A 20,113-nucleotide genomic window follows, 5' to 3' on the forward strand; every position below is an offset into this window, starting at 1 on the left:
GTGCACACAAGGCAGGGGCGGTGGGCAGAAAGAGAGGGAGAGAGAGAATCCCAAGCAGGCTGCGCGCTGTCAGCTGACGAGGGGCTTGACTTCACCAATCGTGAGAACATGACCTGAGCCGAAATCAAGAGTCGGATGCTCAACTGACCGAGCTGCCCAGGTGCCCCATCCTCCAGGGTTTTCTACTGCTTATGTTGGCCCTTCGTGACACTTACCAGAGAAGGTAGGAAAGGCTCTTTTTTACTTGTGTCATCTATTGATGCTACTACCTCTTTCTTAGGAGGCCAGAGTCCTACCCTTCATATGCATAAGGCCCACACCAAAGGACCAAAGATGTCAAAAGCATTTTTAGCTGGATGCCAAGGTCCTCCTGTTAGAGGTGCTATACGCACCTCTTAAGAACTGGGCGTGGGGACGCCTGGGAGGCTCAGCCAGTTGTGCGTCCGACTCTTGATTTTGGCTCAGGTCATGATCTCATGGTTCAAGAGTTCCAGCGTGGAGCCTGCTTCGAATTTTTCTCTTTCCCTGCCCTGCCCCCCCAGCCCCCCCCCCCCCCCCACCAAGGAACAACACACGGACATGTGCTCTCTCTAATAAAAACTTAAAAACAAAAACAAAGTGGTGGATGCTTCTGTTAAAAAAACAAAAAACAAAAAACAAAAAACAAGAACTAGGCGTGGACACTCCAGAAGTATGCAAGAGGTATATTTCCATCTGTTTAGTGTTACAGATAATCTTAGTAACAGTATTTTGAAATGCTTAACAAAAATGCTACAATCGGCTACTTTTCCTTCAATCAGAGGCTTGGGCCTCTTTGGAGTTCTAGGAATCGGCAAGAGACAGAAAAAGTGGTAAAAGCCTGACAAAAAAAGTCTTGATTGAGGTTTCCCCTCTACCTGGCTGTGCTGGTATAGAGGCTACTTGGAGCCTGGCTTGAAGAGGCGCTCGTGGTGGGGGTGGACTCGTAATCAGAAAGGACAGGCTCTGACCCAAACTGCAATGCCCCAAACTGCAGGTTTAGCCCTGAGATATCTGCTGAGCCAGGCATCTCCACAGCCAGAGCAGGAATCTGTAACGAGAAGGTAATGGTTTTATTACAATCTTACTATAAGACTGATAAAAAAAAAAAAAACCTGTTTCAAATTTGCAAACTATCCCCTCACGATCTTGATTCCCAAATCCCGCATCCCCTTTGCCCTAAAATGACACCCATCACAAAGTTCAAGTACCTTAGAAGTCAAGGAGGCCTTTTTCTTCTGCTGTTTCAATTTCTGCTGAGCCGGCTGAGGGCTGGAGGACTGGTTATCTGAAGACCCGGGAGACATCTGTGGGGCCGAGGTGGATTTGCTCGGCAGAGGAGAAGAGGGCGGTGGAGGTGCAGCGGTGGAGGTGGCCACCGTGGGCGGCTTCTCCTGAAGGAACACCTCCATCATGGCTGAAGACGGGGTGAAAGCCTGGCGTTTGCTGAAGGGGCTGTGTACTGTGGAATCGTCTGGGTTCTTCAAATCTGCACGGAGAGTCCCGGTATGTATAGGGTCAGGGATGCTGATGAACGTCAGTGAAACGCTATTATCCTCTCTTGAGCCATAAACAAGGCCCTCAAGAATCAGCACGTCACATAAACAAGTCCTCATCTAGGACTCACTCTCATTTCTAAAAGTGACAATCACACATCGTATCTGTTCCAAGTACAGCCTAATCAAATCAGCACTATTAGCCTGCTTGTGTAAGACAGGAACCTACAAACTGTCCATGTTTAGAGCGAAAGGTCCTACATAATGCCAAGCCCACAAACCTCCTAAGGCAACGTTTTTTCAAACACTGAAGACCAATCTAGGGAGAGTCCAAACACTCCGTGGTCAACAGAAGACTGCAACTACGATGTAGATGTCTAAACTCGGTTAAAGAGACACCGAGCCTCAAACTTTTTACTACTTCCTAGCTTTCTGAACTCAGCCTGTGTGACTAGAGGGTATCAGTCATGGGAAACTAGCCAGGTGGCTGTCCTCCTCCTGACTTCAAGAAACCTTCTCCACCCCCGACTCCTGCAAGCTCCTGGTGGTAATGTTCCAACACGTCACTTTCCACCCTTCTCACCGTACTGCACCAGCGATGGGGACTGTGAGGCGGAGCCCATGTCCCAAGAGGAGGTGGCGGTGGTTCCAGGCTGAGAATGCTGTGCCGCCAGCTGGGCCAGGGCCTGAGCAGTCTTGAACTGCTCCAAGAACTGAGAGCCCGTGGTGCTGCCACCTTTGGCTTCGCCGACATCGCCAAACCCTTTTCCCAACATGCTCACCTGTAGACCGACACAGAGAGGGATGAGAGAGACCTACGGCAAGCAGATGTGTTCACCACTTAGAAACACCTGGAAAGTCACTCAGACACAGGGGGAGCCAGGAGAGACCCGACAAGTAAAGAATATCACCAGACTGAGTACACAGTCTAGTCCATTAGAGCACAGTCTCTGGAGTCAGACTGCCTAGGTCCAAATCCTGGCTATGTAATTGTGGAAAAACCTATTTGTGATTTCTCTGTACTTCATTTTCCTCACCTGAAAGCAAATGAAAATAGTATTGCATAAAGCTGTAGGGGGATGAAGTAATGTATTAAAGCATTTAATATGTGTATGGTACATAATAAGCATCATTAAAATTTACACCATTACTTCCTCCCTCCTCAGGTATAAAGATCTAATGACTGGTGGAATTTTTCTCCTTTAAAAATTTTTTTTTAATTTTTTTGTAAGTTTTTTTTTCAAATGCTTATTTATTTATTTTGAGAGAGCAGCAGGGGAAAGGGAGAGGGAGAGAGAATCCCAAGCAGGCTCCACACTCAGCATGGAGCCCAATGTAAGGCTCGATCTCACAACATGACCTGAGCCCAAATCAAAAGTCGGACACAACCAATTGAGCTACCCAGGCACCCCGGAATTTTTTTCCTTTTAAAGGTTTACATCAGGCATCTAGGTGGCTCAGTTGTTAAGCATCTGACCTCAGCTCAGGTCATGATCTCACGGTTCATGAGTTCGAGCCCTATGTCGGGTGAGCAAGAGCCCCACTTCGGACAAACACAAACCCTACTTCGGGTGAGCCCTGCTTCTCTCTTTCTCCCTCTGCCCCTCACTCACTTGCACACGCACACTTTCAAAAATAAGTAAATAAATAAAAAGGCTTACATCAACCAGTATTTGATTATTTTTTTAAACTGTTTTTTAATGTTTATTTTTGAGAGAGAGACAGAGTGTGAATGGGGTAGGGGCAGAGAGAGAGGGAGACATAGAATCCAAACCAGGCTCCAGGGTCCGAGCTGTCAGCACAGAGCCCAACGTGGGGGGCTCAAACCCACGAACTGTGAGGTCATGACCTAAGCTGAAGTCGGACACTTAACTGCCCAGGCGCTCCAAGCAGTACTTGATTACTAAATTAATACGAAGGCTAATACGAAATTTCAGTTCAGCCTTTAAGGCTCATTTTGCCCTTCCACTAAACAGCTCAAAAGTAACAAGGAGAGCTAACCGGAGCCTCACTTCAAGACAAAGAAAAGAAAGCTAAGGGCCTGTCAACATCTCTGCACCACACAATCAAATAATGAGTCCGTATGATTCATTTTCTCTGTGTGTATCCAAGTTCTATAGGACAATCACGAATAAGAAAACAAAATTTACTCTTATGCTTTTGGGGGATTTCCCCCACTCCCTACTGCTAGGTAAGACCGCCAGCCTAGTCCAGCAGATGAACCACATGGCCTTGACTACTCCAAAACATCTTCAGGGAGATTCGATCTAGTTTCCCTTAGGTTCTTATTCAACCATATCCTTCCTCATCACCATCAATGAGCAGCGCTCTCTTAAACGAAACCAGTCAGTCCAACTCAAGGGAAGACATTTTTCCCACTTCAGTCTATGTCACAAAATTATACGAACAAAAACACAAACACCCGAAGTTGAGTTAAAAGTATCGGACTATGGCAGGGAGATGATCCCACATGGTAACGATTATCAGATATTCTACAAGTGCAAAGCTTTAAAGATACAGCATATTATGTAATGTCCGTGTATAGCGAGCTCCTATGTTATTTATATTAAAATTTTGTTTTACATCTATTAAATTTTAGGGAAAATTGGTTCTCTAATGTTTCTTTCTTTTTCTTTTTTTAAGAGAGAAAAAACACAAGCAGGGGAGAGGGGCAGAGGGAGAAAGAATCTTAAGCAGGCTCCATGCTCAGCACAGAGCCTGACATGAGGCTTGATCCCACGACACTGCAATCAGGACCTGAGCCAAAACCAAGAGTTGGACGCTCAACTGAGCGAGCCACCTAGGCGCCCAAGCATCTGACTCTTAGTAGCAGCTCAGGTTGTGATCTCAAAGTCATGGGATCGAGCCCAACACTGAGCTCTGCGATGACAGTGTGGAGCCTGCATGGAGTCTCCCTCTCTCTCTGCTCCTCCCTGCACAGTCGTGTGCACTTTCTCTCAAAATAAACACACATTAAAAAATAATAAAAATGGAGTAATCGTTATAATCCTACTACTGGAAAAATAAAATTATATGCAAAAAGAAAAAAAGAGAAAGTTTTTCTTATGATTTGTTAAAAAAAAAAAACACTGGTCCTTGCATCACTGTTTACCCTTAAATGATTCCTTTGCTTTGGTCGTTAACTAACCACCTTGAATTTCTTAACTGAGTCAACAATTCACATGCCTGAAGTACTCTAGGTGTTAATAACTAATACCACTGCTGCTCCCCCATTTGTGTGGCCTTATCCACAATCTTATTTCATGTTCCTACAGCCCTGTATGACAGGCAGAGCAAGCGCTCTTATCCCCGCCTACAGAGAAGGGGAGGGGCAGCTAGTAAGCAGAAACATTCAGTAAAACCCCAAGTTTTTGGAAGCTGAGTCCAGAAACATCTGGTTTAAACAGATTTATATGGCAATTCTGCTATCGAGAAATAGGCAAGTGCTACAACTTCCCATCAAAGTTTAACTAGAATTGAAAAAGGATTAAAATTTGATGTCATTTTTTTTCCTCTTCGACAGCAAATTAACACTTGGCACAGTAAGTGTCTGGTAAGTGATATGGACTCACTTTTAGAGGAAGATTCAGTCTGTCCAAAACTAAGCCCTCCTACTGCACAGCACCCTACTACCCAACTCTGTGTCCCTACCACCAAGGCTACTTAGCGGGGGCTACTTAAGGCTACTTAAAGGGGATGTTTTACCCCACCCCAAACCTGTCACCGGAAGGCAGTACTCCATGTACGTGCTGGAGTTAAAGGGCACTGGGTCTCTTACTTACCATACTGTGATGCGAGAATGAGTTTCCTGAAGCAGGCTGTGTTATGGCGCTCTGCTTTGAGTTACTGAACACCAGAGGCTGCGCAAGAGAAGGAGCCTGAGATGGATCCAGATTAGAGGAATCATTCTCCATTGAAGATGGTGTCTTCCCCAACAGAACAGCAAGGTCGATTCTGGTGGAGAGACAGAGTATACTCATGAATAATGACAGAACATTCTAGCATTCCCAACTCCCAGAGTATGGTCAGATCAAAATAAAGTCACTCATCAAAAACACAAACACCAGAAATGCTTAATTGACCAAAATAAATGATGTGTGAGAACCACTACAGGATCTAGCTGTGTTCTAATGGCACTGTCAACCATAATGTTAAATATTTCAATTTAGTTAAATTAATTTAATGGAACAGCAAATGTTAGTTTTAATGCAACAGCTTCACATTTGGGCCAAAATTTACAAAATTTTTAATGAATATTTTAATAATGAATACCTGCCATTACCAATACCTAACACACAAAACCTTGCCAGAGCACCGGCACCTTCAAGTATCTTTGGAATTGACCCCCCAACTTCCGTAGAACTTCCCAAGTCACCTGTGGTCTAAGGAGCACTCTTATAGTTCCGCTTTGCCTCTAGTTCTCAGCACAGAGCTCCTAAAACCCTTAAAATTTCCTAAGTGTCTCTTGTTATTTGTAATGAGCCTCTTTCAACCAAAGTCCACGCTAACGAGGTTACTCAGGGTGGGAGCCCCACCCCCCCAGAGCTGCAGGAAGTGGGCTGCCACCAGGAATACCAGCAATGGGATTAGAGGGTTAGAACTTTCCGCCCCAGCACTCTCTCTTTACCCACTTCTAGAATCAGAACGAGCTTGGAGACTGCCTTCGACAGCCAATGGCTTAGTCAATCAGGCCTATCTAAGTAATGAAACTTTGATTAAAACTCTAGAACAGGGAGATTCAGTGGATGCACTGAATGTTGATGAATGTACTGGGAAGGCACCCCACCCCCTGCCCTGTGTGTGCGCATCTCTTCCAACTGGCCACTGTACCTGAGTACTGGTTATAACAAACCAGTTATGGCAAGTAACTCTTCCCTGGGTTCCGAGTCATTCTAGCAGATTTCTGAACCTAAGCAGGGGGTGAAGGGTGGGGTAGGCTGTGAGAATCCCCAAATCTGCAGTCAGCCAGGCAGAAGGGTGTGGGCAGCCTGGGCACTCATCTGCAGTGGACCTCACACCTCGGAAGCAAGGGCAGTCTTCTGGGATGGAGGCATCAATCAGGGTCTGTGCTAACTCTGGCAAGTGGCAGAACTGAACTGAATTACTAAATACCTTGTTGGTGTTCAGAGAATTGAAGGACTGATGTCAGTAAAATGGGATACTGGTGTCAGAAAAACAACACACATCGCCTCTGATGCCCCTAATGTCCTATTCCTAGCATGCTTCGGGCTTCTGAGTTATCAGCTATCAAACCCAGGTCTAGAAATAATCCAAGAGGCTTTCTGGGAATAAAAATATTCCTAGTAAGTGCACCTCCCTCTACTAACCCCAATAACTAAGGTTCAAGTTCTAAAAAATTCATTAGCCAGATCCTAGGGGAAAAATGACCATTTTACTCAGTAGGCTTGGCAGACAAAGATCATTATTATAAAGCAAGAGAAGCAGCTACTGAACAGTTCTGCAAACTGAAATAAATGAAAACATTTCCATGTTTAACTTTACCTTACTACCAGACAAGCTCAATCGTGCTAAGTTTTAATTCAGGTTGACCTATGTAATTAAAGGGGCTATTTTGGAAAGAATCATCTTTAAAATTGTAAAAAACGGACTCCCATTCAGTAGACCAACTCTTATAACCCGATCAGCCTCACATGCTTGCTTCCCGTTACTGCCAGCACCATGGGAGCTCGAGAAGGCCCACTGCTGCTCTTCCTTACAGCCCCTTCTCACCAGGCCCATTTGGGAAAGGACACTGAACTTTACCACACACTTGCCTCTGACCAGCAGTGATTGTCACATTCTCCGCAGGCAGAGGCACTGAAGACACATTAGAGGCAGTGAAGATCTTGGTCTCAGAAAGCTGGAAAACAGAAGGATTAGTCACTTCTGGTGTTAAGTGGACTACAGTCAGAAACCTGGCTCAGGTAAGGGGAACTTACCAAGGAAAAGGGAAAACGCTCAGAAGAGAAAACCACCTAGCCGGAGGAACCTACATGGACTGACCTCCATTACCCTTCTAGATATGACTTTATCAAAAGTGTAAAATCAAGAAACCCTATGAAATACAATGGGAGTCACATGATATGCACACTGAACTTACAGAAAGCTGAATACACATGCTACAAAAAAGAGAGAAAACCCTTTTATACTTTCCCATTAGAGTTCCCAACTCACACCCTTACCCAAACCAAACTTTATCTTCCACTGCTCCTCTCAAAGAAAGGTTACAGCCAAGACAAAGACAAAATGAAAGAAATTCATTCCTGGCTTTTGAGCAGTAAGGACCCAAGTGCTGGTGAATTAGGGTCTCTGTAGGGATGATTTCAACTATATGCAATTTTTGCCTTAATAGTGACTTTATTACACCTACCCTTTGCATTCTAAGACCCTAAAATTAGGTAAACAATTGTAGGGAATAGCTCATTCCACCATTCAAAACTTGCTTTGGTTTTGTTTTCACTTTTTGACTAAAATCTCTTCTCCAAAAACAGGGAATCCACTTCCCCAAATATATCATTCTCTGAAAGTTGCTTAAACAGACCAAACCAAATCCTAGAAAGTATTCACGAGGCAGTCTAGCTCAGTTACAACAGAAAAGAAATCATCCTCTAATGCTGATGCATCTGAAATTTTAAACACTCAGGTCTGGCAAACCCAAAGTTTGGTCACCATGTCACCATAAAAGCTGCCTTGCCTAAATATATATAAGTATAGAAAACAGACTGAAAAAATGTTAAAACAGGATTTACTCCATGATCACTAAAAACTACAATTCACAACAAAATCCTGACTGTGACCAAGAACGAGCAGAATTCTTTTACTCAAGTGCTACTCCAGTGAGCTCAGAGTGCTGGCTGATGTGCCACCTCTGTGACACCCATGACTGAGCTGTCCACGTTGAGTCACGCTGGAAGATCTATACTTTCATCTCAACTATGAAGCTGGGCTTCAGAACGAACCAGATTGTGAATTCGAGGACGCGGTACTCTCTCACTTCGCACCCACCTCTAAGCCAATCACAGGACCAAACACCAGTGCCCGAATAGGAACTAAATAGCCGAACTGGCTCAAGAGAAGTCATGGGCCACCAGCAGCTGTTACTCAAGGCACTACCTGCCTAACTCCATTTCTGGTGCTCTACCCAACCACCATCTCTTGCTGGGATAAATCCGACAATCAGATATTGGACTTACACAGGTGCACTTGCCCTTTCCATAGTCTGGTTCCACAGAGTCCTGTTCATGCCCAGTCTCCTTCATATAACATATGTGAAATGTTCTGGCTCAGAACACTATTTTGGATGTAAAAGTTTTGGGTCAGAATCTTAAGGGTGAGTTTTGAAGGGGTAGAAATATACCCATTTTCTATCCCTAAACACCACTAAGGGATAGAAAGCACTAGCGAGGAGTGACCCGGGAATACCTACGTCTTCATTCCAGTCTTCAGTCCCCCACTCCTCTGCCGCGGTCCTCCACGCACCTGGCAATAAAGGAAAAACAGTGAAGTAACTTAAGTGCCAGTACACAGCATGTGCAAAAACACTAATGTATTAATAGTTCTGGCAGCCGAAAGAGTAACCAGATTTTAGTAATCAGAAGAGGTTCCTAGGTTCCAGGGGGGAGGAAAAGACTATTTAGAAAGGGATACGTCAGAAGACCAGGGTTTTTCATAAGATTATGACTTCACACCTACTTCCAGGCTTTGTTACACAGCTTTAACAGCAGAGATAGTGGGGAGTGGGGGAGCGAGGGGCAACAGGTCCAATGCTCCAGGCAACCTCTGAAGACCCCTCAAGCCCTCTGCCTTGGTGGTCAACTCAAGTGACAGCAGCAGCCAATTTACACCAGAACGTACACTACGCCTTCTCACCTGGTAGGAGACAGCATGACAGGCAGAGAGAGAGTGGCGGTGACGGGGGGAACACGAATGGCTGCCATGTGGCAGTGGAAGGGCAGCGGAAGACAGGCTTCCAAACTGCGGGCACTGACAACTACCTGCTATCAGAACTCAATGCAAAAATGCATACTCAGCAGAAGTCAAGTGTATCGATCTCACTGGTCAAACCGTAAGAAACCCTCATGAGTCTGTTCTTTTCCACGCCTTTTCAGAAGACATTGGACAAAACTGAAAAAGCAAACATGTCTGTTATTATCCTAGTCCTAATCCTACAGAACGTGACCTCTAACCTGCCAAGGGCACAGCACAGACAACGCAGTCATATACTCGCCCCATGTTGGTCATAACAAAGTCAGGATGGTTTCTATAGGAAAGTTCCATCAGCAGTAAAACCACCTTTCCACACTCCCCTTGTTTTGCTTCATGTGTACGTATATCCTCAGAAAAGAAAACTGTTCTACGAGAAGCAGGATTCTTCCCTTCAACTGAAGGACCACAGTAAGAAGTAACACCTGACTACTGCAAAGGACAAGAACACTCCTTATTTTCTTCTCTAAAACAATAGTACATGTTGATCAATTCTTCAAGCCTTCTCTCCAAATGGAGAAAACTTCTTTTAAGAATTACAGTCTGGGGCTCCTGGGTGGCCTAGTGGGTTGGGAGTCCGATTTCAGCTCAGGTCATGATCTCGCAGTTCACAAGTTTGAGCCCCTCATTGGGCTCTGTGCTGATGGCTCGGAGCCTGGAGCCTGTTTCAGGTTCTGTCTCCCTCTTTCTGCCCCTCCCCCACTTGCTCATGCACACTCTCCCTCTCTCAGAAATAAACATTAAAAAATTTTAAGAAAATGAAAAAGAATGAAAATCTGGCATTCAGATATTCACTGTCACCGAAGAGAAATATTCTAATACCTATATTCCCATATGAAATTCTTCTAGGGGCCCCTGGTAGGCTCAGTCAGTACAACATGAGATTCCTCATCTCAGGATTGAGTTCAAAGCCCTACATTGGGTGTGGAGATTTCTTAAAAATAAAATCTTTAGAACCCTATTTCATAAAGAAAAAGACAGTCATTATAATGCTTCTTCCAGGACCACTTATAACCGCACAAGGGAAATTCCGAACCACTTAATAATGGCAACGTTCTCCAAATCACACTAAAGTCCAATTTCAGTTCAGACAAATTACAAACCATATTCTTCTCTCCCTCTTTGGTGACACTACTCTTCCTCTCCATTGACATCCAACCTGCCTTGGATATATGGAACCCAAGATCTGGGTTAACACATATACATAATCCTGGAGTTGGAAGTGACCTGAGAAGTTATCTCCTATTGACGGGCTCTCTGTCAAGGCAGCAATGTTCTCTTGCACTCTCGTGACTAGTCTGAGACGCAAAGGAAGAATGCAGATGCCTACTTGATCCAAGACAAGATGCACAGTCATGGCCAAGAAGGCTGTACTGAAAAGGCACGAAAGAACAGTAGGAGTGCTAAGGCTCTGAGCGATAGGTAAGGGTTTCCATTCTGTCAGCAGAAAGCAGTCAATGTAAATGTTAAATAGTCATTAAATGATCAAAAATTTTTAAGAAAAAACAGGCACAGAATATGAGAATAAAAGGCAGAAAAAGAAAAAAAAAAAAGCAGGGAAACAGAAAAATGACATATCCACAGATATTCCAATTCATAAAAATCTATAAAAATATCCGGGGCAGTTAGGCACCTGGATGTATCATACCAGGAGCAGTCTCAAATTTTCGGGGATAATTTGACCCCTCAACCCCACTGAAATCAAGTCCTGAAACAAAAAAGAAAAAAAACACAAGCAGTGAAATTTTGCTTCTGAATGAGAACATTTGCCCCAAACAATTCCCACTGTACCTGTGGATATTTTAAGGGTAGGTTTCAATTTCTTTTTAAATAAAAAAGGGAATTTGAAGTTTGCTATCATGAAAACACAAAAAGAGATCATGCACGAATGTCACTGCATATTGTGAAATTAACAACAGCTGGAACGCATGAAGCTACACCCAACACGTTCACACGCACAAGACGAGATCAGCATCACACAGCTTTTCATTCAGCCACAAATCCGATTTCGGATTCTAACCTCCCAAATCTGCTATTCTCTCCTCAGTATAAATAAACACACACCTCATCCTTCCTTGCTTTCCAAACCAGATCCTTGCTGAAAACAGCTAAGGCTTGCAATCTAGGACTGGGACTCCATGCCTGATTTTCTATCCACAACTGAAAACAAATCCCTTAATGTCTATTATCTTTTCTGCCAATGAGAAAAAAGCCAAATACCCAAAAACTAGTGCTCAAAAGCAGTCACTTCTGGTATTCAGACTGCTACCACACTGCCTCTACAAGCCATCAAGAGTGGCGTTATACCTCCTAAAATAACAAAAAGTTCATAGCCAAATGGTCTGGGAATTAAAACAGATTTCCATCTTGTCAATAACTCAACTTCAGCCTCCATCAATGGGATAACTGTATTTAAAACGAATTTGTAAAATAGCTGGTAAATTAAAAGCACATAACATTCAGGACCTGAGGTATAACGTCTTGTGGGCAATAGATCAACTGTTTGTGCCAGAGACCCTCCTAAAGAGAGAGAGAAACATCAATGATCTTTGAAAAGGGGCAAAGCAAATAAATAGATAAGGGGTTAAAAAGCTGAATTCACACTCTACTATTAACTCATTCCCCCCTTTATAAGGGAAAAAAGTCTCAAGTTTTTCCTGTGCTGGCTCAGCCACAAAGAAGCAGGGGCTCTCGTAAGAATACAATACTCTGCAGCCCAGGGACTGTTCTTACTTAAAGGGGTAAAAGTATCTTTCACTCCCAAACACATTGTGGGTTGTCTGTCCCACAAGCCTAACATACCCTTAAATATATATAGCCTACTCAGACACAAACACCAAAAGTCAGCTAACCAAAAAAGCAACCTTATTCAAATCCCATAATATTCTTCCACACCCAGAAAACTATTCAATAAACAGCTAGAAAGCTGCGGCTTCCTTCTTGCCCAGATACTGAGATTTTTCCAAAACTGAAGGTAAAAAAGGTATTATCTCAGTGCCAGAAAACAAACTGACAGTGGGCTTTGATTCTGGGCCTTGTTCATCTCTACAAGTGGTGACATAATTAACTAATTAATTAGTTAAGAATACTTCTTCAAAAGGCAAAGCTAGAAACCCTAACAGAAACACTAGGAAACGCACCTGGAGCTAATGGCAGCCACACGGTGTAACAGAAAGAGCATGGGCTCTTAGGGTCAAACAATTCTGAGTTCAAATACTAGCAAATTTCATGACCACCCTTTGAGTGTAAGGTTTGGCATGTGGAGATGACGAACAGTGTCAGTTTCACAAGTGAGTGATGAAGACCAAGAGAACCAGCACGTGTAAAGTGCCCACAGGCACACAGTCAGCAAGGAGAACACACAGTATTTCGATCGCCATCCCTTCCTCCCTTATCTCTGCACCAAAAACTATTCCTCCACTTTTTAATATGACCATAACCTCAAAATAGTTATTTCCTTAGGTTTTTAAAGACCAGAAACAATAAGCAGTCACTCACTCGTCCCATCATCTGGTTCGAAGTGGCCAGTGTTGTTCCACGTATTCCCGCTATTATTGCCATAGTTGTCATCGGTATTGGCCGGTTCTGCATAATCAGCTGGGTTAAAGGTTCTGAGGGTGTGGGGAAAAATAGCTTAAAAGAGTCTGTGACCTCCAAGCAGCACCAGCAAAAATGAACAATCCCATGGAATAATCTCAATTTATGTCTACTACCTATTTTGGGTTAGGACATCTATAATCATAATAAAATCCACACTGAATTTTGGAAAACAGCAGATACATGCATTCAAATGAAGTTATGAGCTAGAGGTGATTCAAGTAGTAAATGCTTATCTCCAGCACTACATCTACACACTCATCTGATTAAGTGGTCTAGAAATCTTTCTGATCACATTTTGGTTAAGGCTGCACATTATCCTCAGGGTATCAGGACGCTAGCCGCCCTAGGATATTATGGTAATGATTAGGGGGAAAAAATTTAAAGACTGTGACATCAAATCAATGAAACTTACCCCATTCCTTGAGCAGAAAACCTTCCTCCCCGTCTACCAGAGCCACCTTAAAGGAAAAAAAGACACAAAGAGAGGAAGAGAGAAATATTTTAAAAGTTGATATAAAAAGTACCTTGCCAATTGAGGCAACTCTGGAATAGTAAGTGGTTGATATTATTACATGTTCTTTCTTTCACCCTGTAGTATAGTTAATATAACACAGTAGGCAATCACTACTATTGACAGATTGTTCCTTTGCTGACCAAGCTTCTGGGTCCTTAAGCAAATACATTAACGTAAACGACACCTATCTTCTTTCCCACTGCTCACTCAGCAATCTCTAGAATTTGCATGATTTCTCAACAATTTAGGTAATGAGATGTCATGTGAATTTGTTTTCAAATAAAGACGACCCCTACAGAACTAATAAGAATACCCTGCCCCCAATATCCAACCCCCCAAGAAACTGATCACCTCTGCCTCTGCCACGTCCTCTTCTGCCTCGTTCAGTGCCTCTTCCAGAAGGTCCTCCACTCTTAGTGCCATCTAATCCGTTTTCCTGACCCCGAACTAAAATTAAAAACACAAATAGCCAAAACAGAGTCAATGGAATTTATGTAAATATGTAAGTGGCACATACAGATGGTGGTGGGGAGACAAAACCAAGAGGAGATAATGAGATGGAAGGATGGGACATGATGGTTACCAGGGGAAAGGTGATGAACCACAACAGAGAGCTAGAAGTCAGACAACTTTATAAATGACTGCAAGGTAATTTCATGCCAAACTGGTAGCTGTAGCTAGAAAACGCTACATGTAAGAGATACCAAGGTCTCAGAATAAATGGTGGCAAGAAAAAAATCAGAAGGATGATATAATGGTTACTAGGTCCAGCCTACCAGGGCCCTGACATCCCTGAAATCCAGACATTACTGACCCACAGCTGGTTTTGTTAAAGCCCCATGCATACACTCTCGTCCACGGCTGGCACCTCTCCCCCGTCTTGGTGGCCCACCACGTCGCCGACTATAGTCTCTGTCACGGTCTCGATTTTCTTTGCCTTCCTCGTTGGATTCCGTTTGGCCACCATCCTTCTGTCCTGAGACTCCCTTCTTCTTCCCGACCATCTCCCACGAATGCTAAAGAAGGGCAGAGCATTCACATCTAATCAATATGGATTGCTATCGGGAAACCACAGATAAAAACTGGGAAACTGTTAACCATTCTCCTCTCATCATCCAAATCTAAGATACTTCCACTAACTTATGTCTGCTTAAATGGAGGGTACAGACAGAACCTCAAAACAAATTCTATACCTATCACTGAAAAATTGAAGTCCTTCTTATAGGGGAGGTGCTTATAGCTAATGGACTGCAGGGATCGCTTCCAAAAGGACTGCCAAGATCTGGATCCGGTGCAGTCACGTGGCGTATCAGGCAAAGGCCTAGTTATTGGTCCCTATCTTTCAAGTGTGTTTCCTGGGCTGAAAAAATTAATTTCCTTCAGATTCAGTGACTCCTAACTTTTTCATACACAGTCTTATTCATGTCAAAGGAGAAAAGGAAACTAAAAGTTTCTAAAGGTTAACTTTGAATTCACAATGAATCAATAGCATTTGACTCTTGGGCACATTCTCTAATCAAACAACCCAGCATTGAGAAGAATAAGAACTACACCTAGTCCTCACCACCATCCCCCAGCCCCACTCCCTGACACACACACCAATTGCCTTTGCTTTAAAGACGAAGTAACAGCCAGGAAGGCATAGCCCGGGCCCGGACACAGTGGACCACAGGGAGCCTTCTGTTCCAGGTTTTACATCTGTATTCTCCTTATACTCCCTAAAGTGATATAACCCAATTAAACTTTCCCCAAAGCAGAATAATCTATAATTCATTCCAGACTGCAGAAGGGAAAATTCGTGGTAAGGAAAATAAACTAAAAAGTCCTGCAAAAAACCTCATTCCTCAAAAAATGAGTTTTATAAACACACACACCTTGATTCACAATTATTTTTGCAGAAAATATGTACAAAAATTCCCAAACACCGAGACTACCATATCTTTACTATCCTAGTTACCATCTTACTCAAACAACAATGACCCAGTGCTCCGCAACAGCTAACTAATATCTAAAGACTTCCAAGAATATGGACCAAGTAGAATACAAAACGGCTATTAATTTTTCCAGGATTGATAACGTGGTCATACAGAAAAATATCCTTCTTTAAGGGAAGCATGCTGCAGAGGATTTGTGATGTCTACAACTTACTTCCAGCCAATTCCAAGTGTCCATAAATGGATGAATAAACAAAATGTGGTATACACATATAATGAAATATTTTTCAGCATTAAAAAGGAGTGAACTTCTGACACATGCCACAATGTGGACAAACTCTGAAAACGCTATGCTAAGAAAGACGCAAAGAGACAAATATTGCATGATTCCACTTACATGAGGTACCTAGAATAGGCAAATTCATAGAGACAGAGAATAGAAAAGGTTACTAGGAGCTGGGAAGAGTTACTGTGTAATGGATACAGTTTTTGTTTAGGAAACGACAAAGTCCTAGAGATGCATAAAGCTAATGACTGCATAACATGGTCAGTGTACCTAATGGCACTGAATTATATACTTAAAAATGGTTAAAATTATACATTTTAAACATTTTTTTTTTAATTTTTTTTTCAACGTTTATTTATTTTTGGGACAGAGAGAGACAGAGCATGAACGGGGGAGGGGCAGAGAGAGAGGGAGACACAGAATCAGAAACAGGCTCCAGGCTCCGAGCCATCAGCCCAGAGCCCGACGCGGGGCTCGAACTCACGGACCGCGAGATCGTGACCTGGCTGAAGTCGGATGCTTAACCGACTGCGCCACCCAGGCGCCCCCATTTTACACATTTTTACTACAACTTTAAAAACTTAAGTTAAAAACTACATTTAAAATTATACCAAAATCATACCCACACGTTCTAAAGAGCCTACAATAGTTTGCTAATAGTTTTTGAAAAAATTATCCACCCAGGATCCGGTAGCTCCTTGTTGCCTACTCTTCCAGTCCAAGCTCATTCCACATTATAGCTCCTGAGTCTTTTTATGCTCACAGTAGCATCAATTCTTAAGTAACAGTGCCACTATTACAATTAAATCTGCAGCAGGAACCCTGGAAACCACATTCAAAATAGTTAGCTTATAGGGGCAACTGGGTGGCTCAGCTGGTTGAGCATCCGACCTCGGCTCAGGTCATGATCTCATGGTTCGTGGGTTCAAGCCCTGCATCAGGCTCTGTGCTGACAGCCTGGAGCCTGGAGGCTGCTTCGGATTCTGTGTCTCCCTCTCTCTCTGCCCCTCCTCCACTCGCACTCTGTCTCTCTCTCAAAAAAGTAAATAAACGTTAAAAAAAAAAAAATAGCTTATAGACTTTTCAGCTGGTCTATCTCAAAACCTGTCAAGTTTCAGAAACCTGTCCCCTTTTCCGTTCTCTATGGTATGCACAGCTGCTGGAGCTACCTGGGTTCTATAAGGAAAAGGAATTACTATGATCTTCCCAAGGGTGGTGCCACTTTCTGATACGATCTCATCTACCCAAATACATCCAACACCCCCTGGCAGCAAATATTACTCCCAACTGGTTTCATTAGCAACTTATTTGTGGCATAAGCCTATGTTCTCCAGTTTATTTTCCTTTTTGACACCATAGAAGGTTAGATTTGTAGCACTAGGCAGAAGACGGTGAAAGGTGAAACAAAACGTGACTTTTGCAAATTAATTAATTTTAAAAAATCCAGCTCAGTTGGTTAAACATCAGACCCTTTAAATATTTTTAAAATGTTTAGTTCTGAAAAAAAAGAAAGAGAGAGAGAGAGAGAGAGAGAGAGAGAGCAGGGGAGGGACAGAGAGAGAGACGGACACAATTTCGAAGCAGGCTCCAGGCTCTGAGCTGAGCTGTCAGCACAGAGCCCAATGCAAGGCTTGAACTCTTGAACCGTGAGATTGTGACTTGGGCCAAAGGTGGATGCTTAACCAACTGAGCCACCCAGGTGCCCCGTCAGACTTGTGATTTAGGTTCAGGTCATGATCTCACAATTTGTGAGATGGAGCCCCACATCAGGCTTTGCACTGACAGCAAAGAGCCTGCTTAGGATTCTCTCTCTGCCCTCCCCTGCTCATGCATGCACTTTCTCTTTCTCCCCTCAAAAATAAACTTCAAAAATAAAAAATCTAAACTTTTAAAAGGCGTAAGTACTCCTACATCCACCCCCTATCCCAAAATCATGCACAATTATTCTAAAGTAAACTCAAAATAAGCCAAAAAGTCTATTATCTGATTATCCAGGCAGTCATCTTCAGATAAGGTCAATGATGGAAAATCTAAGACCACACTTTTTTTTTTTTTTTTTTTTTTTAAGTAAAGTCTACGCTCCGAGATCAAGAGTTGCCTGCTCTACTGACTAAGCCAGCCAGGTACCCCAATACATTTTTGAAGAGAAAAATCCACAAATTTAAATTCAGTGGTTACAAAAAGTTTTCCAATGGGGCACCTGGGTGGCTCAGTCAGTTAAGCATCTGACTCTTGATTTCGGCTCAGGTCATGATCTTGTGATTTGTGGGATCTGTACTGACAGCACAGAGTCTGCTTGGGATTTTCTCTCTCTTCCTGCCCCTTTCCTGCTCCCAAGGTTTTCCGTTATTATTTCATATTGTCTCAAGGAAAGTGACAAACCCCCAACATTTAGTTAATGTGATACTCTAAAACTAGTAACCTGACCTCTCTAAGGATAAACTCTGGGTATCTATCCCAACCAAAGATCCCCAATGTAAGACCAAGGAAATGACAGTTAGTTCAAAATGATACACTGCTCATTGAAACAAAACAGTTCTCTATTAAGCACCACGGGAACACCCCGAAGGTTAGTAAGGCAGAATCCCTGTTCTTAAAGGACTTGACAATTTGGGACAATGATAAGACAAGCACAAAATTATAGGGATCTCATTAAGTAGAAAAGAGAAGAGGTGAAATAAGTGAAATTCTAGGTTAAGCGCTCCTCCAAGATGATAGGAGCCCCTATCATCTCCAGGGTGGTCAACAGGCCGTTAACTCTTTTTCTGCCACCTCAACAGAAATAAGTTCAAGCGATGAAAACGTACTGTAAAATGTAAAGGTGGTATTGATGAGAATGTCTTGAGTTCAGAATCTACCAGTTTGTGACTCTGTTCAACAGCAATAAAACAGGTGAGCAGAATGTTCTCTGATTAGTAACGAAGGCTATTATATACCATTTCTAATTCAGACTAACCCAGTCTTGAAAACAGTCACTAGCCTGGAATGAATAATTTACTCTGGGCTAATTAAAAGAGATGGATTTGGGGGTGCCTGGGTGGCTCACTCGGTTGAGCGTCCGACTTCAGCTCAGGTCATGATCTCACACTCGTGGGTTCAGGCCCCACGTCGGGCTCTGCACTGATAGCTTGGAGCCTGCTTCAGATTCTGTCTCCCTCTCTGCCTTTCCCCCACTCGCACTCTCTCAAAATAAACAAACCTAATAATAAAAAAAAAATTTTTAAAGAGATGGATTTTATCTGTTTTCTATTTATTGTACATAAACTTTAGGTACTTGCCACCTGCAGAAAACAACCTCCTCGACTGTTCTCTGCTCCATTTGGAGAATAAGGTACTCTCCTTTAAGTTGAGTTACTCCACTTGCTATTTTTAGAATATTCTGAGCTTCTCAGCCAGGGACCCACTTTCCAGAACGCTCTATTAACACTCTACCGTATCTGGGTTTCCTTCCAGTAGGACATTGATGGCTCTGTTGACATCTCCATTGCAGTCATGTAAAGCAATGACACATTCATCCTGGTTCTTGCCTGTGATATCAATCAACTGAAAGAGAAAAAAATCAGCAACATGAACGAACTTGCACTCTTCATAAAAGGAAGCCAGGTGAAGAGAGAAGACACCAGCTGAATCCGAAAGAACCCCAGACTTAAAAAAGCAAAATATGCAGAATTCTGGTATTCTAGCTCAATAAGCAAAACATTAACACCTGTGATTACAGATGATGTCAAAAGTATTTACACAATAAAGTAGCTTGTAGAGATCAAACCCAGAAGCACACAGGTTTCAGCATACCATAAATTTCTACATTTCCTAGATGCCACAACTGCTCAAAGTTGCTATAAAAATGGCATCAACAAAATCATCCAATAAACAAGAAGTGAAAATTAAGATAAAACCTTTTCGAACATGGTAGCTGTTTAAAGAAGTACGGGAAATCAGACAACAAGAGCATTTATTTATTGGCTTAACCTATTATGTTTCAGGTCATAATTCTTTTAATATCTGCAGGAAAAAGTACCCTAACAGACACCTATGATGTTAAACTATGCTTTAATCCTGATGTCTTTTTCCATCACTGCCAGCAATTAGCAATACACTCACTTGTTTCACCTTTTCCTCAAAGTCAGCATCATTATGGTCTGAAATCATCTGTGCAAGTCGAATCTGTTCCGCAGTGGCCTAAGAATGGAGATGAGTTCAAGAAAGCATGATCAAGAGACAACAGTTTAGAGAAATAAGAGGGACCTATGTAGTCAATAATCCACCCCACCTCTCAGCCCAA

The 20,113-nt window shown here is 42.8% G+C and overlaps 1 protein-coding gene across 30 annotated transcripts in view; it reads right to left on the bottom strand.

The window, feature by feature from the left end:
• UBAP2L (ubiquitin associated protein 2 like) overlaps nt 1–20,113 on the bottom strand; it is a 39,755-nt gene that overhangs the window by 14,859 nt on the left and 4,783 nt on the right. For 11 of the 30 annotated variants that reach the window (XM_047092719.1, XM_047092710.1, XM_047092709.1 and 8 more), the window contains exons 3-15: nt 19,933–20,010; nt 19,264–19,374; nt 14,426–14,627; nt 13,963–14,058; nt 13,510–13,555; nt 12,996–13,108; nt 11,146–11,205; nt 8,941–8,993; nt 7,289–7,374; nt 5,297–5,468; nt 2,098–2,296; nt 1,230–1,507; nt 897–1,069 (exon numbers count right to left, since the gene is read on the bottom strand). In XM_047092719.1, the coding sequence (XP_046948675.1) occupies nt 897–1,069; nt 1,230–1,507; nt 2,098–2,296; nt 5,297–5,468; nt 7,289–7,374; nt 8,941–8,993; nt 11,146–11,205; nt 12,996–13,108; nt 13,510–13,555; nt 13,963–14,058; nt 14,426–14,627; nt 19,264–19,374; nt 19,933–20,010 (1,667 nt within the window). The remainder of the gene's footprint in view (nt 1–896; nt 1,070–1,229; nt 1,508–2,097; nt 2,297–5,296; nt 5,469–7,288; nt 7,375–8,940; nt 8,994–11,145; nt 11,206–12,995; nt 13,109–13,509; nt 13,556–13,962; nt 14,059–14,425; nt 14,628–19,263; nt 19,375–19,932; nt 20,011–20,113) is intronic. The other 19 variants (XM_047092729.1, XM_047092725.1, XM_047092728.1 and 16 more) reach the window with 3 other exon arrangements.

The sequence above is a fragment of the Lynx rufus genome, unplaced genomic scaffold (genome assembly GCF_022079265.1).
Source record: "Lynx rufus isolate CCGP_SWC_20201006 ecotype Redwood Valley unplaced genomic scaffold, mLynRuf1.p SCAF_31, whole genome shotgun sequence".
Taxonomy (NCBI): domain Eukaryota; kingdom Metazoa; phylum Chordata; class Mammalia; order Carnivora; family Felidae; genus Lynx; species Lynx rufus.